Source organism: Parasteatoda tepidariorum, chromosome 3, assembly GCF_982258835.1.
Source record: "Parasteatoda tepidariorum strain Cologne lab strain chromosome 3, Ptep-v5.0, whole genome shotgun sequence".
Taxonomy (NCBI): Eukaryota; Metazoa; Arthropoda; class Arachnida; order Araneae; family Theridiidae; genus Parasteatoda; species Parasteatoda tepidariorum.
Genome location: NC_141757.1, coordinates 82874905 through 82893685, shown reverse-complemented (window position 1 = coordinate 82893685; position 18781 = coordinate 82874905). Strand labels below are relative to the sequence as shown.

The following is an 18781-nucleotide window of genomic DNA, read 5'->3' as shown; positions in this document are numbered from 1 at the left end:
TGTTACAATTGTCCCCACTTACAGGGTCAATTGTAACAGTTCATAAATTCAACTAAAACATAGCTAATTATACATATTATCATAGCTGTGATATATTTTTTTATTGATCAAAATAGTAGTGATATTTTAGGAGTAAAAATAATAATGAGCAGAGACCTAAGGGGTTAAACTTTTAACTTTAAGGGGTTAAACATTTTAATTTATGCTGTGAAAGGTGACAAATAAAATAATGCACGTGCAACATAATATAAATGATATAGTAAGCTATCGGTGGTTCTTAAAGAGTTAAGTAATGGTTTGTAAACATAAGATAATTTATTTTCAGCTGTTGCAATCGTACCTTTACTTAATGTTACAATCATCCCCAAGACGCCATTTCAGCTTCATTTGTTAAAAACAATGCTAGTTAATTAACAAAACTAATCTTTTTTTTGAAATGTTAATTAAGGTATCCACTTACATATTCGGTTAATAATTTTTACATGTTTAAACAAAATTTCTTTGTTACAATATAATATTCTAATACCAAAAAAAGTACTTACGTAGCGTGAAAATATCTTTTGTGATGCAACTCTTTCAAAAGTACATAAAAATGGTTGCCGGCAGGGGTGTACATGTAGATTTATTAAATACACCTTGTGCGCCACCTAGGAACCAAATCTAGAACCCGACACTCGAAATTTTTGCTCTGTTACAATTGACCCCACTCTCCCCTACTAAGTACATAAAATCTAAAAAAAAAAAAAGTTGTTTGAAAATTTTTTTTTCATTCATATTGAAAAATTTATCAATAAGAGTCATTGTGTAAATTAAAGAAATTTTAATGATTTACAACTATTTTTCTAAGATCTAAATAACTGCAAATAAGTGCAAATTCGAAAATTTTGTGTATGTAAGTGAGGCGTGTTTTTGGAATGCAGAAAATAACATCTGTGTTTCATGCTGTAGTTTCTAGTGTTAAATTATTAAAATGCTAAAAATAATGTTTTTCCCTAATTTTAATCTAAATTAATACAAAATAATAAAAAAAGCATGAAAAATATGTTTAATAAAAATTCTGCTTCAATACAAATAACGAATATAAATAGCGTTGTAATTCAAATAACGTTGTACCTTTTGCATTTATACGTGTTTCAACTTATATTTTTGGGAGAGTGTTTCCAAATACACTCATACTGTCCAAAGTAAGTAAAGATAAAAAATCACTTTTATAAAAATCCCTTCTAGTTACTTCTTAAAAGGAAACATAGTTTTAGAACAGTGATTTTGAAATATAACTAAGTAATCATGTGATATGATTAATTCATTTGCAGACTTATGCTTGTTACCACAAGAGCCAGGCCCTTGTCTTGGATATTATCGCATGTGGTTCTATGATAACTCTGAAAATATTTGCAAGTCATTTGTCTATGGTGGATGCGAAGGAAATGCCAATCGCTTTGAAGAAAGGACTGAATGCGAACAACACTGCGTGAAGAAGACAACTAAAGTAACTAAAGGTAATTTTTGACCATCGTCGAAGATTATATAACTTTTATTCTTATTTGCTTGAGTATTTCGAGAAGTGTTAAACAAAATCGAACTGTGATATTTTAAATAGACGTTAGCTTATATGTTTTTGTGAAATTCAAAATTCTTACTTATTTAATTGTGATTTCTAGTTATGCAGGATGCTTATAAAAATGTATTATTGTGGCAGGAGTTGAAGCAAATTTTGAAAAGCATTTTTGAAAATTTGTAAAAATTAGAAACTTGTTCTAATTTTAGGAAAACAAACAATATTTTCTAAGGAATTTTGAACTAGTGATTCTTCGGTATCAATATTAGTCCATATTCTATGGCAATCACTAAGCAATACTCTAAAACGATGTTGTGATGATAACGATCGACATTCTACAGCGTTTTTAAAATACAGATAAATTATTTTTTTAGGATGTCGCACCTGTTGAAATATTGATATTTTGTCGTAATACTTTTTATACATTGATTGGCGATTTTTCGACATCAATGTTGGTCGATATTCTATGGTGCTAGTAAACGCTGTGGAATATTTTTTTTGGAACGCCGTAGTAAAAATATCGATCGATATTTTACAACGTTTTTAAGATATTAATTACTTCTTGGCGTATCGTATGATGTTGAGGTATCGATATTTTGTCACATTTTTCTAAGCCTTTGCTGGCGATTTCTTGACATTTCTGTTGGTCAATACTCTTTAATGCGAGTAAACGGTTTGGAATATTATTTTTTACGAACGTCGTTGTGAAGATATTGTTATTTTGTCAAAATATTTTCCTGTAAATTAACAGGCTATTTTTAGACATTAATCAATTGATGCCCAACTTCCTTTTTAGGTATCCTTCTAAAAATGCAAAGCATGCTCATAGGTAGTTTAATTATAACGTTAATAATATTTATTCATTTAACGCTAATAATAATTATTCATATTTTTTCATATTTTATTAACGTCAAAATGGAATTCCAAGAACTTAACAAATGTCTACCATTGGTATTATCAACATGTTTTGTTTTCTTATTTTGTCAAAAGTATTTACAAATAACTAGTATAGCTGAGCTCTACTTTAAAGTCTTTTGTTTTACTTTCTTTTGAAATAAGTATTTTTCTTATTTTAACCTATGATTTTAACAAACTAACATTTTTGTTCTATTTTCACTTCTTAATGACTGCATGCTTCCAACCAATATCTGGTTACAGCCCCTCCTTCCCTACTACCTGTACCTCCACCAACAAGCAATGAAGGTATGTTATGCTTTCATAACAATAATAGTAATTTACATTAACATTAACAAGTGTTATTAATATGCATATTTTATGCCTTTTCTAAATGTTGAGATTTGTTTTGTTGAATGTTGCAATGAGGCTAGTTCTAATGGAAAAAAAATGTTTGAAATTTCTTCATAAGGAACTACTGCATCTGAAATAAAAAAATTCCTAAAATTTGCAGTTTAGCAAATGGAAATGCAACATAACAAAGAATTCTAAAAACTAAAAAAAAGAGTTTCTTTCGAAGGAATCAGTTTTTTACCACAAATTACCATACATTCCGTTGTTTAAATCGACACATTATTTCTGATTACGAGATAGCAAATATCTGATACGTCCATTTTATAAGTCGATGGCTGAAAAAACCCAAAAAAAAATTTCAAAAATTCAAAAACATAAAAAACTTATTGATTTTACAAAATTTTTCTAAATTAAGAAATATTTCACAGTGTTCTCTCTAAAATTGGTAAATTTGTCCTCAAATAAAGATGCACTCTCAATTATTATTTTAATAAAGTATTGCTCCTTAAACAATCTTTTATATTTAAAAAGATATGCATCAGAGAGAAAATAGAAAACTAATTGTGAATAACATGTAAACAATAATTTCTGAAAGGAATAAACGATACGGGGTGTTTCAGCACTATTTCATTATTTATAAGGCAACGATATTTCACGAATGTTCATCTTTACTTTAGGTGTATAAGTCCGACTCCCTGATTTCCAGAAAATTTTGGAACTTATTCCGGGATATTCATTAAGTGGTCTTCTTTACGAAAAAAAATAACTTTATTAGCGTTCTTTTCAATTTATATTTAGCTAAAATCTTATAAATGTTCATAAACAACTGCTCACCGAAATAGGTTTAGTTTTCTGCCACAGTAACATGATCCCAAAATTTTAACGTTAGATATTGCATAATTTTTTTTTTAATATAATGATTCAAAATCTTTGAAATGCGAAATGAAGCATGAGAAAAGGTTATTTTCTAAACTATCAACAGTTTTCACGAACAACTCTTGAGCTGCTTAAAATTACACGAAGCTTTTTCTGATTGTTTGCCTTATTATAAGCAGGCATATAAGAAGATGGTAACATATGATGGCTGGACGTGTATTCATAATAAGGCATTGTTAATAAAATACCATTAAGACAACTAGAAAATTTACCTTATTCAATTTTTTTGAGTCTTAAAAATGTTTATTTTTATCATTCACTTAATATTAACTTCTTTATTATTATTTATTTGGTTAGATGTGTGCCGTTTAGCCGTCGATACCGGGCCGTGTAATGAAGAACTCCCTCGATGGTTTTATGACGCTCAGACGCAAAGCTGCTTACCGTTTGTGTTTGGTGGATGTGGTGGAAATAAAAACAGATTCAAGACATCGGAAATATGCTTACGATTTTGCAGTGGAATCAAAGGTCAGAATAATTTCTTCTCTAGAAGATACATAATAACATCCCTAATGCCCTGTCCTAATCCCTAAGGTCATTTTATTCTTCTTTATAAATATATATGAAAAAAAAAGGCTCTTTGGGAATGATAAATTTTCTTGTTTCTGGTAGACTCAAAACAATTTAAGAAAATAATGCAGTTTTAAAATGTTTTTACAAAATAGGAATGATAACAATTTCTGTGAGAGATTGAATACTAATAAGAGAAAGCTACAAAATTAAATTAAATTAAATTAAATTAAATTAAATTAAATTAAATTAAATTAAATTAAATTAAATTAAATTAAATTAAATTAAATTAAATTAAATTAAATTAAATTAAATTAAATTAAATTAAATTAAATTAAATTAAATTAAATTAAATTAAATTAAATTAAATTAAATTAAATTAAATTAAATTAAATTAAATTAAATTAAATTAAATTAAATTAAATTAAATTAAATTAAATTAAATTAAATTAAATTAAATTAAATTAAATTAAATTAAATTAAATTAAATTAAATTAAATTAAATTAAATTCGCCTTATTTGGAAAGGACTTGCTTTAATGCGCTTGAATATTTCATGAAAATTGGACTTTTCTGTACTCTTATGTATTATTTTTCATTTTTCAAGTTGAATCAACAAGAATAAATCAGTTACAGGTCTTCATAATTAGGAAAAACGCAAATTTGACGCTTCCTCATTTGCTTGGATTTCGCATAGATACTTTTTCAAAGTAATTAAGTGGTTCAGATAACCTGGTCATAAGAGTAGCAGTAAGAGATTGAGCTAGTTATAAATTGAAATGCTTGTTAGTATTAAGTATCAGATTAACAATTAAGCTCTCAATACTCTCATGAAGTGTATAGCAATCAATAATTACGTTGAATGAAATCCATTGGTTTCCCTAAATAAATTTATTGGCAGATAATGAAAAAATGACGGCATATGATAGAAGTTTATACTCAAGACAGACAAGCATTTAAAAATCTAGTTCAATGACGATTGTAATAAGCACAAATTTAAATATAACTCACGCTGATGGAAAGAATTGAAAGCTAATTATTGTTATGAATGGTAAATTCTTCATCTTATAACATACCGAAAATTTTTCTGGATTCAGCAGAACTAAAATGACAAAAAAAACAACATTTTAATAAGACTCGACCCATCAAATACTGCACGAATACAGTCTCAAAGTTCATTTTTCTTATTTTATCAGAACCCCAGACGCCGTACTTCATCTATTTCAACCCAATATATTGTCAATGTTTAGTACAATAAATACATAATGAGTTTTACGAAAGAGTTGCTAAAAATTTTGAGAAACAATTGAAGTTTTATAGCGTGCATCACAATGCATGGAATTTTGAAGGAGAAATAAAACTTGTATATATGTCTTACCTGAAATCTTTTTCGTATGATATTTATTATATTTAAGAAATTTATTGTACGTGCAAAGTCGTATATAAGTGAATAAATTGCTATAATTGGTTTATACTCTGTTCTTCGGAAAATCAAAAAGAAAATAAATGAAATTAAAGTTATTACTATTACGGATTTATTGATGTATTTTTGTTTTTGTTTTCTCCATCACAAATTAAATTATGAATAATGTTTTAGAGGTTAAAATCTTGTAAATTGGAGGGTTTATAAATGCAGTCATAGATTTTACATTTTAGATAAAAGTACTATTTTTACTCCTAAATCAGTTTTGTTGAAAAAATTTCTATCCAGAAATTTTTTGCTTAAAGCTCCATTACCATTTCTTTTCAACTTTCAGTAAATTGAGTCCTATTTTTTTTTATCATTGATTTAAAAAAATGCATTTTTATGTGCTTTAAATTCATTTCATTCCAATTTTTTTATAGCTTTAGCACCGAAAATTGGAACATCTGTCCAAACCACTCCTGTTCCAACAAGCACGTCTCCCACACAATGTGCTCCTTCAAACTGTGCAAATATACAGTGTCCTTATGGTATTGAAGAATCCTTTGATGTGAACGGATGTTCTTCTTGTAGGTGTGCCAACCCCTGTGAGGTAAGATGATACTGAATGCAGGAATTACTTTGTGAGTACACAGTACACACTACATCTTAAGAATTAAAGGAGTAAGGGAAGATGGAAATGGAAATTCTTAAAAAAAATTTTTTTTACAACTTTTATGTCTTTGCTCTTTTCTATATTTTGAAACAAGTAGGCAAATCCAATATTTTCGTGCACTGCTCAACTCGATGATTTTCAACTGCTGTTGAAGGAATTATTTGGGATTACATAGAGCTCGTTTCATTCAAAAAGCTCTTATTAAGGATAACTAAATATTAAATGGTGACGCCCGATGGCTGAGCGGTAGCGCTTCGCGCTGTCGTACCACAGGTCCCTGGTTCGATCCTTGGGCCGGGCTAGGATGACTCAGCCTTTCATCCCTTCAGTGGGTCGATAAAATGAGTACCAAGCAAGCATGCTTGGGAACTAAACGCTGGGAGTTCCGCGTTGGGCTAACCACCCAATTGGAACATCTGCTCTTACACCTCAGAGTCCAAAGGTCAAGAAAACTGAGATGGGCGCAGTAGACCTTGGCCCTCTATGGGCTGTCACACCACTGAGTGTAGTTTTAGTAAATATTAAATGGTAACGCTAAAATAACTTCAATTATTAGTCACTTAAATTTTAAATTTAAATTTAATATTTCGATTAAATTTAAATTTTAGTATTTCGATTTCAATGTTTTATTTTTACAGGACTGTGGTTACATTTTTTCCAAAATTAATAATTCTGAAAGTTTATTGAAACAGGGACAGCATTCTGCGCAAGTATGTTTATCATGATAAACAGAACAGAAAAAAATATAGTTAAAAAGAATTTCCTTCCCTAAGTTCTCACAAGCCAGGCAACTCAGAGAATTCACATTATTTATATCACATATTAAAAAATATGTGAAGTACTGCAGTAACAACTAGTGTCATGGATATCAAAGCTTCATAACTTTGAGAACAAGAGCATGATGGGGCAGTGTGATCAGTACTGCTCACTAAATCTGAAGTCAGGACAACTTTGAACCCATCTGGAGATAGAACCTCTGTCCTTAACAATGAGAGATTACTGCCTTAACTATAGTGCCATTGCAACTTATTTACATAATACATGAATCAATTCTAAAAATTGATGTAACATTGGTGTATTTCAGGATCTTAATTGTCCAGAAGGTAGCCGATGCGCAATTGATGTCGTGCGCACTTCAAGGTCTGCCGTCAAGACTGAAGCAGTGTGTAGAAGAAGTTAGTATAACTTTTTTTTTCCTACAAAGTGAAAGTTTGTGAATTGATACTCAGTGAAAACAAGCCATAACGCGTCAAATTCTGAATTTTTGTTTCAGTCCACAAATCTGGTCTTTGTCCATCGTCTAGAGGAGAAGCAACTGAGGAAAGAGATTGTGAAACTCGCTGCAGAGATGATGCAGATTGCAGAGGAGACCATAAATGCTGCAATAATGGGTGTGCATTCACTTGCATCGCTCCAACAGGTAAACTCACTCACAATTTCTGAGCATAACTGAAACAAAGGTTGAAGGCAAATTACATAACCAACTTTCGTAACGAATAGCGAATCATGTTTTATTTACTTTATGTATAAAGTTGAAAAATACTAACTGATTTTTGTATTATATTAACGTAATTAATTCAGTTTTAAGGGTAAATAATAAAAATAAGAATTCACCCTTTTTAATTAATTTTTTAAAAAATTTATTTTACTTTTAGCAGAATGTTTTGGGGGTTAAGTTTCGCGAGACTTAACAAAGCATCATTGAACGACGTCAAATTTATTCTCAACATTTACACATTTGTTGAATGAGTAGGTGACTTTTATCTCATTTTCTTATGTTGATTTGGAATCGAAATTTCGATAATAGCGCACAGAAACTAACTCTAATAAAATGGGAAGTGAAGATAGTAAAAATTTCTAACTGAAAGCTGATAAATTAAAATCACAGTTACATGAAATATGTTGAAGATTTTCTTCTTATGCCAAAACAGTAATATTTCTAACATATGGGCTGCTAATAAATTATTTGTATGGTATTAATTATAATAAATTGGGAGAAAATATGTATCTGTTAATCCGCTGTTGGTTGTAAATGCTAAAAGGTAATTGTTCCGAATATCATTCTGATTTTAATGTTTTAACGCACAATGTATTATTACACTTTTTACGAATTTTATTTAGAATAATAAAAACTGTTTTCATTATATGATAGGAAGATTATTTTAAAGTGTAACATTTGGTTATTTCATTCTAAAATGATAATAATTTTAGCTCAATAATAAAATGGTTGGTTCCTTTTCCTTTCAGACGATTTGTTGGTCCCTGCAACCCAGCCAGGTATGATTTCTTACTGTGTCTCCTGCTTCTATAAAATTATGCCAAAAGTTACAAAAAGAGAGCTCAGATTCTTAGAATTTTACATTACTCTTAACATTATTTTATATTAAAATTTCAAAAATTGACTACCATTTAATCAGTTTACTAAAATGGTATTAAAAAGTTCTTCATTTCATCTGCACCTTTTTAATATTGTTGATAACTATTTGTGTTTCAAAGCTGAAAATTTCTTTTATTTTTATTTATTAAAATTATTTATTTATTAAAATTTCCAATAAATTGATTAACGTTGATTAAACTTATTTAGAAAAAAGTAGAGGTAAATGCTTTGTATTCCAATGTAAGATCTGCCAATACACGCTTAAGTTAATAGAAATGAAAGATGTAAACGAAAAGAACGATGAAAGAAAAGGATGACAGATTCCTGTTCAGAGTTTCAGAACTAAGTAGAGGGTGTTCCATAACAAGAGCTTTAAACATACATTTTTGAAGTCTAAAATTAAATCAAATAATTAGGCTCATTAGAACCAAAATAAAAATGTAAGTGAAATAGAAACGAAAACGTTTTTGAAATCTGGCGAATCACTATTGAGGAAGGCGGAATGGAAAAGTATAAAACCAGTTACATTGTCTAAAAACTGAAAAATTATTGTTACAATCACTTTTAATTTCCTCTCTGGCTATGAAACAAGTTTTTCTTAGAATCGCTTTCCTCAATAGTGATTCATCTGATTTCTATATCGTTTTTCAACACATAAATATGAATTTTTGATTCTTGATGTGTTTTTGACATAGATTTTGAAAATATATATTAAAATCAACCATTGCAGAACACCCTGGGAAGAAACTTGAAATCGCCAGCGAGGATAGCCCCGATTTTTAGAAGATCATAATTTAAATGCGCCTTACCGTTACTAGAACGATATTTAGGTCCCCTGCCAGCAGACCGTGTGAAATAATTACTCAAAAGATTAAAACGAATGGCAAAGTGAGATTGCTATAAGGCAGTAGATACCCATATAGGCTGAAGCATGAGGCTTAAACTCAGGGCACACACACACCATTTGTAGATAAAAGAATATGAATTGTTTCATACGTACAATAAAATGCCCTCTAACTTTGCTTTTCAGACGATTACACATTTACCTTTATTGCACGGATCGAAAGAGTTAGCTGTGTACTTTTTTCTGTTCACACTCAATAAATATATCATTTTTATGTAAGTCCTAAGACACATTTTAATCCAAATATAGAAAATTTAATAAAGAAAAAGTTGCTTTATTTCTGTATGTTAAAAAGTTTAATTATATCGTTTATTTGTAACTCTTTATACTGTTTTCAGTTCCTTCATGGTATACTAAGAAATAGAAAATTATGAATATTCTTAAGTAATGTTCAAGTCTTATATCTCTTTTCTCATAATACTACTACAATAACCCACACAGTAAAAAGAATGGCAATTATATTTCAAAAATATTTGGTTGTTGAATGCTTATTACTTTCATAAAAATGTTTAGGAATGTTTTTATTTACTTTATAAAAATACAAAATGTTAGCTTTTCTGCAATCATTATTTAAACCTATTATTTGCATTTTTGAGAGGCTAAACGGAAATTTCAAACTATCACAAAAAGGGTTAATATTATAATGCCATATTTACTTATCTTTTGAAAATTAAAGCAAAATTAAGGTATTTCATTTCATACTTTACGAATGCAACATATATTTTTACAATACATTATTTACGATGGTACCCATTATTTTCTACCTTATCTCAATTCGATCTTCAATCTGCTTGGCTGTAACGTGTATTTATAACCACTGAATAAAATAAGATTTTGCGAAATATATTTTAATATCTATTAATTTTTATTTATTTTTCCAATTATTGGAGCGAGCTTCTGTGGCTCAGGGGAGAGTACGTTCGCCTCACAATGTCACCTAGGTTCGAACCCCAACGTTGGCTGGTTGAGACGAATTCTGCTCCTGTCTCGCGCCGACCACAGTTTAGACGTAAAATATTCTCATTGGTAGACGGATCATGGGTTAGAATCCCCTTGCCGTGGGGCTAACAATGAGAGTTTTTCGTACTTTCCTTGCAGGAGCGGGTGAGTTTCTTAAAAAAATCCTCCAAGAAGGCTAGTTTGCCCCCAATGATTGATCAAGAAATTCCCTTGCCTAGTGTGTTGGGTTCAAAATTACAAGACTACAGAGCATTGGCAGTCGTAAACTCAGAATTAAGTCTGTTGTTCAACTCCGGTTAAAAAATGAAATAAAATTATTGGAGTGTCTTTAATTCCCTAGACGATAAACCAAAAACTTAAAAAACTTGGTTATTAAGTTATTTAGGAATGTGTCATTACATTATCAAGGACTCGACACTCGGGCATGATTGAACTGAGTATTTAAAAAATAATAAATTTTAGTGTAAGTAAAATGCATGTTTCCGGAATTCCTTAAGAAATATTTTAACATTCCTTAACATGTTGTTCTTTTAATAATTTTTCTTATTCTAAAATTCAAATATTAAGATTTTTTAATTAAAAAAAAGCTATTTTATATATATATATCATAGGAGGGAACTTTTATAAAGTAACCAAAATATTTAGCATGTGTTTTTTTAGGCACTCTAGATTATTCTTTTGGTATTAAATCATACAATAACTAACTTTATGTTAACAGCATGCCCGTTTATACTAACAATTCTTGCATGTTTGTTTCTTTAACACAGAACCTGCCAAAATCTTGCCTGGTGTGAATGTAACGGAAGGGCATATCGGAGAACCAGCTGAACTGCCCTGTAATGCCATCGGGTGGCCAAGACCTACAGTTACTTGGTGGCGTGACACTACAATGCTGCCACTGTCAAGTCGCCGTTACGAGCAATTACCCGATTTTGCTTTGCTTATAAGATCTGTAGTTTATGAGGATAGGGGTGAATATTCGTGCCATGCGCACAATGGAATAGGTTCAGGTGCTGTCTATAAGGTGACATTAATTATTGAACTGCAACCGGAGTTTGGTGCGCCTTACTTACCAGAAGATAGCGATTCCAGAGATTCGGAACCTTTAACTCCCTTCAATGCTGTCACACCTTTACCGCCACCATCTCAATATCCATATGGTAAAACCAGTCATACTTCATTCTTTTCTCTCTACATTTTTAGCGACGCTCCCGCCGTTGCTATTTTTGGGTTTTATACTTTTACGATACATTTTGCCATACTGCGTATATACTGTAATATTTAGAAACTTTAAAGTACGAAGGTGTATATAAAAATGTAAAGGGAGTATGATGAAAAAAAAAAATCAAGGATTGATTATTTTCGAATATTATTAACTTGTAGTAAAGAATGCCCCTATACGAGATGTCCTTTATGAAACACTCTGTACATATACTGACTTTACAGTACTGAAATTTATATAACTGGGCATCGAGATTAAAACGGAATGTAATAAAAGTAATTTGATTTAGCAATTCCCTTTCGAAGTAGGAATAGGATGAAAGTTTTCACAAATTATATATATTAAACAAAACAAACAAAATCTTAGCATCTATATATTTTTTGCAAGAGGATTTAGATAAAGTTTTTTATGTTTCATTTATAACTAATTACAGCACAATTATAAATACAGTTTCGCAATTCGATTATATTTTAAATTTGTGGTTCTAACCTTGAAAATCTATGATTTTACGTATTCGGGTTAGAGAAAATGTTGTACATTTCGAATCTCAAATTTTTTTTCAAGGGCAACATTGATAATGTGTAAATGATAGTGTGAAATATCACATGCACAGGAAAAAAAAAAAAAACTCCCCATCAGGAAATGATTATTGAAGGAGAAAAATATATTGATGAAGAAAGTGTCTCGGTTTTATCCGTTTCTGATAATTTTGTGAGATGATTCATCATTTGAGATGATTCATTATGTGAGTCATGTAATTTACATCCTCCCCATTCTTTAAAGATAGAAAGTTGAAACAAATAGAATCTTAAGAAAAAACGACATGGTGGTTATTTAGCAGTTTAAATAATACGGTACACCTGTATATTGATAAAAAATTAGAGAAATTTATCTTTTCCCCGTAGCAATCCACAGGCTTCCGTACGTATCTGTTTAAAATTTGTAGAGAACCGAGATGTTCTGTGGTAGCGTTGTGAAGAATTAACGCACGTAAAAGCGCCAAATCTCTCGATTGTATTTTTAATTTTACATGACGTGAAATAGGAAGCATAAGACTGTGTATAGAGTGATATGATCTTCAAAAACATAGCTGTTCTCCCCAAACGCTAAACCAATGTCTATTTTTTTTAAAAGTGAAATTTAAAAAAAAATTAATGAAGAAAAAAAATATTCAACACTATAAAGATAGAAATTGCTTAAAAATACTTATCACTACTTTAATTATCTTCATTTTATTCTTTCCTCACCTACATTTTCAAAACTCGCATGTTATTGCATAAATATAAGTCGTAAAGATAAGTGGTAAATAAAATTGAGAGATTGGTAAATGAATGTGCATTCTGTATTTTAGGATGTCCTGAAAATTAGAAAGTCTTAACTACAATTAAAATAATTATTTTTTTAAATGGCCCAAAATTTTTATCCAACAGTTGATAGGTTCCAATAATATGTGTAGTAACGCATCTATATTAGTCCAATTTATACAGATTTTAATCGAAAATTGAGTATTCTCATTGAAGGGTTTTTTATTTTTAATTTACTTTATGATTTTCAAGAAATAAAAATTATAATCTCTTAAATGTTTCCCATAGCTGATCTTCAACAATCGAAATGCATTATGATTTATATTTTAATGATGTTATATTTTAAATAATCATAATAGTGTAATTCATTGTTTATTTTTTTAGAACCACTGGAAACTAGGGTCAGCTTAGTTACTAACAATCCAACAGTTGGTTCACCTCTCCAGATTGATTGCATTGTAAAGGGTCCGCAATCAGTAAAAACAGTTACTTGGAGTCATGGAAATAATATTATAGTGGAGAACGATCGCAAAAGATTACTTTCAAACAACACACTATTTATCACTAAAGCACAAAAAGAAGACACCGGTGAATATAAATGCACTGCAGAATATAAAAATAATGTAGCCACATCTTCTGTATCCATAACAGTCATTGGTAAGTGAATTTATTAGCTGTTTGATGGTTTTCTTTTCACTCTAGCAAGTGATGAAGTTTGTTTTTCGTATGTACAATGCTCAAAAAATGAACTTACTATCCTGAATAACTTTTGATCTTAAGATCAGATTTTTCCGTATTAGAACTCAATAATAATGGTTTAAAGAGGGGCCTGAAATATGCTAATTAATTAGTACAGGCAATGATTTAGGTAACAAAATTAGCTCTCTAAATAAACATACCTTTTTCTTTTGGATGAATTTGGATTTCTGACTTCCAAAAAGTAGGGGGTAGCCGCAATCTGGGAAATACGGTCCCAATAGTTTGGTCAGAAGAGCAATCCGAAGTTTGAACCCACTGAAATTTAATTTTACTTTTTGCGTATTTCGTCGTATCTCGAGAACTTTTCAAGCGAATTTAGAAATTATTATACACAATTATAATATTCGTTTATCTAAAGATAATTCCATGCAAGAAATATTTTTTTAGTAAATATTTATTACTTTTTATTACTTAATTTAATAATAGTCGTAAGGTATAATTTTTTTACATTATTTTAACGAATGTAATCGTACGTAGTAAAATTCAAAATTTGAGCGACATTGGTCTAACAGTTTCTGAGAAATTTTAAAAAAGCTGTATTTTTAATATGCAATCTAGTAAGTGTCAGATTTAATTCAGTCACTGTCTTTTCACCTTAGCTTAAAAGCTTGAAGTCAATTCCGTTTAGCATTGCCAAATTCTGACCATTTTGCCATTAAATTCAGCAACCTCCCCAATGCAATCTAAAGATCGCTATTTTCAAAAATTGCCTTGCAAGGTTTTTTTCTTCTCTTAAAACTAAAATGCGAAATATGCACGATAATGATGTTAAAGAGATTCAATACACATAAAAGCTTCTATTTTTGCTTAGTGCCTGCTTCTGTTTATTGAAATTATACTGCTTCTGTTTATAGAAATTATAAAATGTTTGATACAGACTAAGACCAAACGCACGTTTTTAAATAAATAATTTGACAGAGAAGAACCCTAACAAATTAACGGTGTCATAGTTGTACTGTAATTTTTTGTCTAATACATAACTGTATACAATATATCAAAAAGAAAACGTCCCAGATTTATGAATTTCAATTTACAAACAATTCTTCAAGTTCAAGTTACAAACGTTAAATTCTCAAAAATTGTACCTCATACTAATAAAACAGAAGAACACGTTATATTTAACTTCATGAGAACGTTTATTATGTCTCGATTCGGTATTTTGAAATGTAACAACTCAGTAAAATAAATAAAAAAAAAGCTAAATGTGATCAGAAGAAATATTCAAAGATTTAAACTGTTGATTCCTATAATTTTAAAATTCGTATTTTCAAAGTACTTTGTTTCAAGTACGAAGTCAATTCTAGGTGAAATACCAATTGCACTCCTTGTAGATTTCTAATAAGAAAAATTACACTTTGAGATCATATAGCTGCTTTCTGTCACTAATTCCTATTGAGTATCAACAAAAGACGACAGCGAAGGTTTTATTTTATTTTATAATACCTGAGTTGGACAGCCCATCCATCTTTGGATTTACGACTCTCAATTTTGAAAATCCGGAGCCTGGTAATTTTAAACCCAACAAGGAAACTTCTTTGTCCAGCATTTCAACAAACTACCTTCCTTGCTTTTTGATGGAGCTTAAAGTCACATTACGTAGAGAAGAAAACCTTTTACGGTTTTTCGTGGCATGAGGGGGATTCAAATCCTTCACCTATCTACCACTGATGATATTTTTACCTAACACTGTGGTTGGTGTTTGCTGAGAACAGAATTTGTATCGACTAGCCATTGTTGAGGTTCGAACCTGGTACACGAGTATTCTATCCACTGAGTGACGACAATAAAAATTAAACATTTAATGAGTTTCCTTAAATTTCAGCTATATTAGTGAAATGTTTTACATTCTTTTACTATAATTTTTGTTGTGTTATCTGTTTAGCTAATAATAAAAATGATTCTAATTGTTCGATTTTTTTAAACTGATTCCATCAACTTATTCTTTTAGACTTAACTGTTGAAGATCCAAGCTGTGTTGACAATCCTCATTTTTCTAACTGTCAGATGATCATTGCAAATAATTACTGCAATAACAAAATTTATGGCAGATACTGCTGCGCCTCTTGCTTAAAAGCAGGACAGTTACAAGACTTTAGGAAGTGACGCAACTAACATTTTTTTCCTGGCGGAAAAAAAAAAGTATCTTGCTGCATTGTAAAGTAAATAATGTCTCAAAGTATAATATTTTTTATACTTTTTGATTGACGAAAATCACTTGACTGACCAAAGAATATGTTACAAAAGTGTTGATAATTTTGTATAATAAAGTCTACTATATTTGTACATAAGTATTAAAGTAACAACATAAATGTTTGATTTTTTTAGACTTAAAGAACTTTCAGACTTTTTTAGACTAGACTTTAAGTTTTATTCATTTGATATGGTACTGCTGAGTATGAAATAAACTAGAAATTTATGCTAGATTTATTGATTTGATTGAGGAAAGTTTGAACATGCATTAAGAAAATCCTAAACATACAAAAAAAAATTAAATTTTATTTTAATTTTGAATTAAATGTGTAATAAAATATACGAATTTGCAGAATTTAGAAGATATTTAAGAGAAAAACATAAATTGTCCTATAATGTAAAATATAATTTTAGTTTCCTGGAAATGCCACTGAATTTAAAAAAAAGAGTGTTAAATACCTTGCATACAAAAATATTTTTGAGTTTTTAAACATCATTGTACCCTCTGAAAATTTGCAAAATACGACGATATGTAAAGAATTTTGATCAGTCTTCAATTCAACGCAATTTGTAAAATTAGGAAATACTAAGAGAATTTTTTAAAAAAATCGAAGGTTTGCTAAACTTTAACGTAACCTTAAATCTGAATTTGTTCAATGCTTAAATTGTTTTTAATCAAAAATTTTCTTTCTAATGTCATACTTTTGAAATGAATCGCTGCGAGCAAAATGGGTTTCGGTCTTACTAATCTATTTTTGGCAGAAACTATGAAAAAAATAGTTTTTTTTTTTTTTATTTCTCCAGTCAGCTCGAAAATCCGAAAAAAAGTAAAACTTCTTAGTGCTTGGACCAATTTCATAGTCTATGAACTAAACCATAAGTTAAATTCCTTTTCTTCATATTTCCACACTGATTGAAAAGGGAAAAAAGAAGGAAAAAAAAATTCTTTAAAAGCAGTGTGTAGAACTGAAGTATTTTCCGCATGCGGCGATTCAAATATTAACAAGTTTAATTTTCCTCAAACTTATAAGTTTTATCTTTAAAATCAAAATAATATTTTGCCTAAAAAACTTGCATTTTCGAAATAAGTAGGCTCTAGAAAAAACCTTGTTTCGAAAAATAAACCTCACAGGTTCAAAATTTCATAGTTTTCCTTGTTTTCAGTTTCTTAAGAGACAAAATACTTTGGATGTATCATAATCTCCAAAAGTATCAAAAATAAAAAAATCTTCATTAATTTCCTATTAACTGCTCTAAAAATGCATTAAAATCTATCAGAAACTAATTTTTTGTTTTTATGTGTTTGATTTAATGATAGATTTAATTTATAGTAACACAATTACATTAGGTTGTCTCAAAAAAGCATTAAGTTTAATATCTAATTAAGGAATTAATTTAGATTCAGCCACTATATATTACATATATTGTGGCTATAACTGTATTGTAGTGAATATATAAATTTAATGAACTACATTTTAGTGAATATAGATGTAGAAATATTTTTTCTTGTGTAAATTTTCCTTGTATTAAATGCCATGGGAAAATAACTTGAAAATTCCTGCCTGAAAACTTTTGTTCCTTTTTAAAAAATCTAAAATATTTGACGCAAACTTGGGACGTAATGAAAAATATTAATGAATAATTTATAATTTATCTTTGAATATTTTTCATTGCTTCCCAAATTTGCTTCAAATGTTTTAATTATTTTAGAATGAAGCATGAAGTTTTCCGGCAGGACTTTTTGAATTATTTTCCTATGGCATTTAATTAATCGTTGATTCTGGTGACAACAGGAATATATCATAAAAAATTGATGTTTCAACATAATTAAATTTGAAAAAAAAAAGGAATTTGTGGCATTCATTAAAAATTGCAGGTTTAACAAATGAAACTAAATTTTTTTGCTCAACTTTATTATTACTAAAAAACCGAAAATGAAAGCTTTTCTGGTGAAACACTTAAAAATAAAGATAAAATTTTGTTTTTAACTTTTATTTGTTCATTTGTTTTTGTGTCAAAATGTGTATTTTAACGATTTAACCTGTATATTTTGAAAATGCAATATTTTTGAAAATAATAAATTTTTTCCTATAAGTTGGTCTTTTTTTGTATTTTTAAATGGATTATTTACGAGCATCAAATGAATTAATATTAATTTTGTGTGTGATGCCATATTTAACTTCAAGACTATATAGCCGTTTCTGACATTTGTGTCATTAAACTCAGTATTCTTCTAGAGTCCTTGTATGTAATGTAGTTAGATATTTACTTCAAATAGCTTTAAGTGGACGAGAAACGCGTCAAAGTGTCTTGATGATGGTTTCTCTTAAACTTTGCTTTCTTTACACGGGTTAAGAAAATAATTAAAATCATTTCAACTAAATATAGCTACTACTTGATTAAAAACTTCATTCGCTTCAAAAATATTCAAATTAAAAATAACAGTCGACATGTTTCATGTACTCAAAAACAGACACCCATTTTTCAAGACTTGCCAAACGTGAATGAGAAGAAACAAAAGTGATTTGAAATATAAAACGCGAAGTTGCCAACGAAAAATTTTAATATAGAGGTGAGGAACAAAGCCAGAAAATCCGCTGAGGAGAGAGAGAAAAGATGAAAAAATGGAATTAGAAAAACCACAATGGCCGAGAGAGGCAAATCAGGGTAAAATGTATTTCCATGCTCTGCGGAGAAGTGGTGAGGAACTAATGCCGTTAAAAATGGAATCAGTAT

General features: G+C 29.4%; 1 protein-coding gene across 5 annotated transcripts in view; it reads left to right on the top strand.

The window, feature by feature from the left end:
* LOC107447945 (papilin) overlaps nucleotides 1-18139 on the top strand; it is a 97474-nt gene extending 79335 nt beyond the window's left edge. For 2 of the 5 annotated variants that reach the window (XM_087159703.1, XM_087159699.1), the window contains exons 27-36: nucleotides 1314-1499; nucleotides 2717-2761; nucleotides 4040-4210; nucleotides 6097-6266; nucleotides 7414-7504; nucleotides 7603-7749; nucleotides 8577-8606; nucleotides 11338-11730; nucleotides 13481-13753; nucleotides 15804-18139. In XM_087159703.1, the coding sequence (XP_087015829.1) occupies nucleotides 1314-1499; nucleotides 2717-2761; nucleotides 4040-4210; nucleotides 6097-6266; nucleotides 7414-7504; nucleotides 7603-7749; nucleotides 8577-8606; nucleotides 11338-11730; nucleotides 13481-13753; nucleotides 15804-15958 (1661 nt within the window). In that variant the 3' untranslated portion in view covers nucleotides 15959-18139. The remainder of the gene's footprint in view (nucleotides 1-1313; nucleotides 1500-2716; nucleotides 2762-4039; nucleotides 4211-6096; nucleotides 6267-7413; nucleotides 7505-7602; nucleotides 7750-8576; nucleotides 8607-11337; nucleotides 11731-13480; nucleotides 13754-15803) is intronic. The other 3 variants (XM_087159700.1, XM_087159701.1, XM_087159702.1) reach the window with 3 other exon arrangements.
* The last annotated feature ends 642 nt before the right edge of the window (nucleotides 18140-18781 follow it).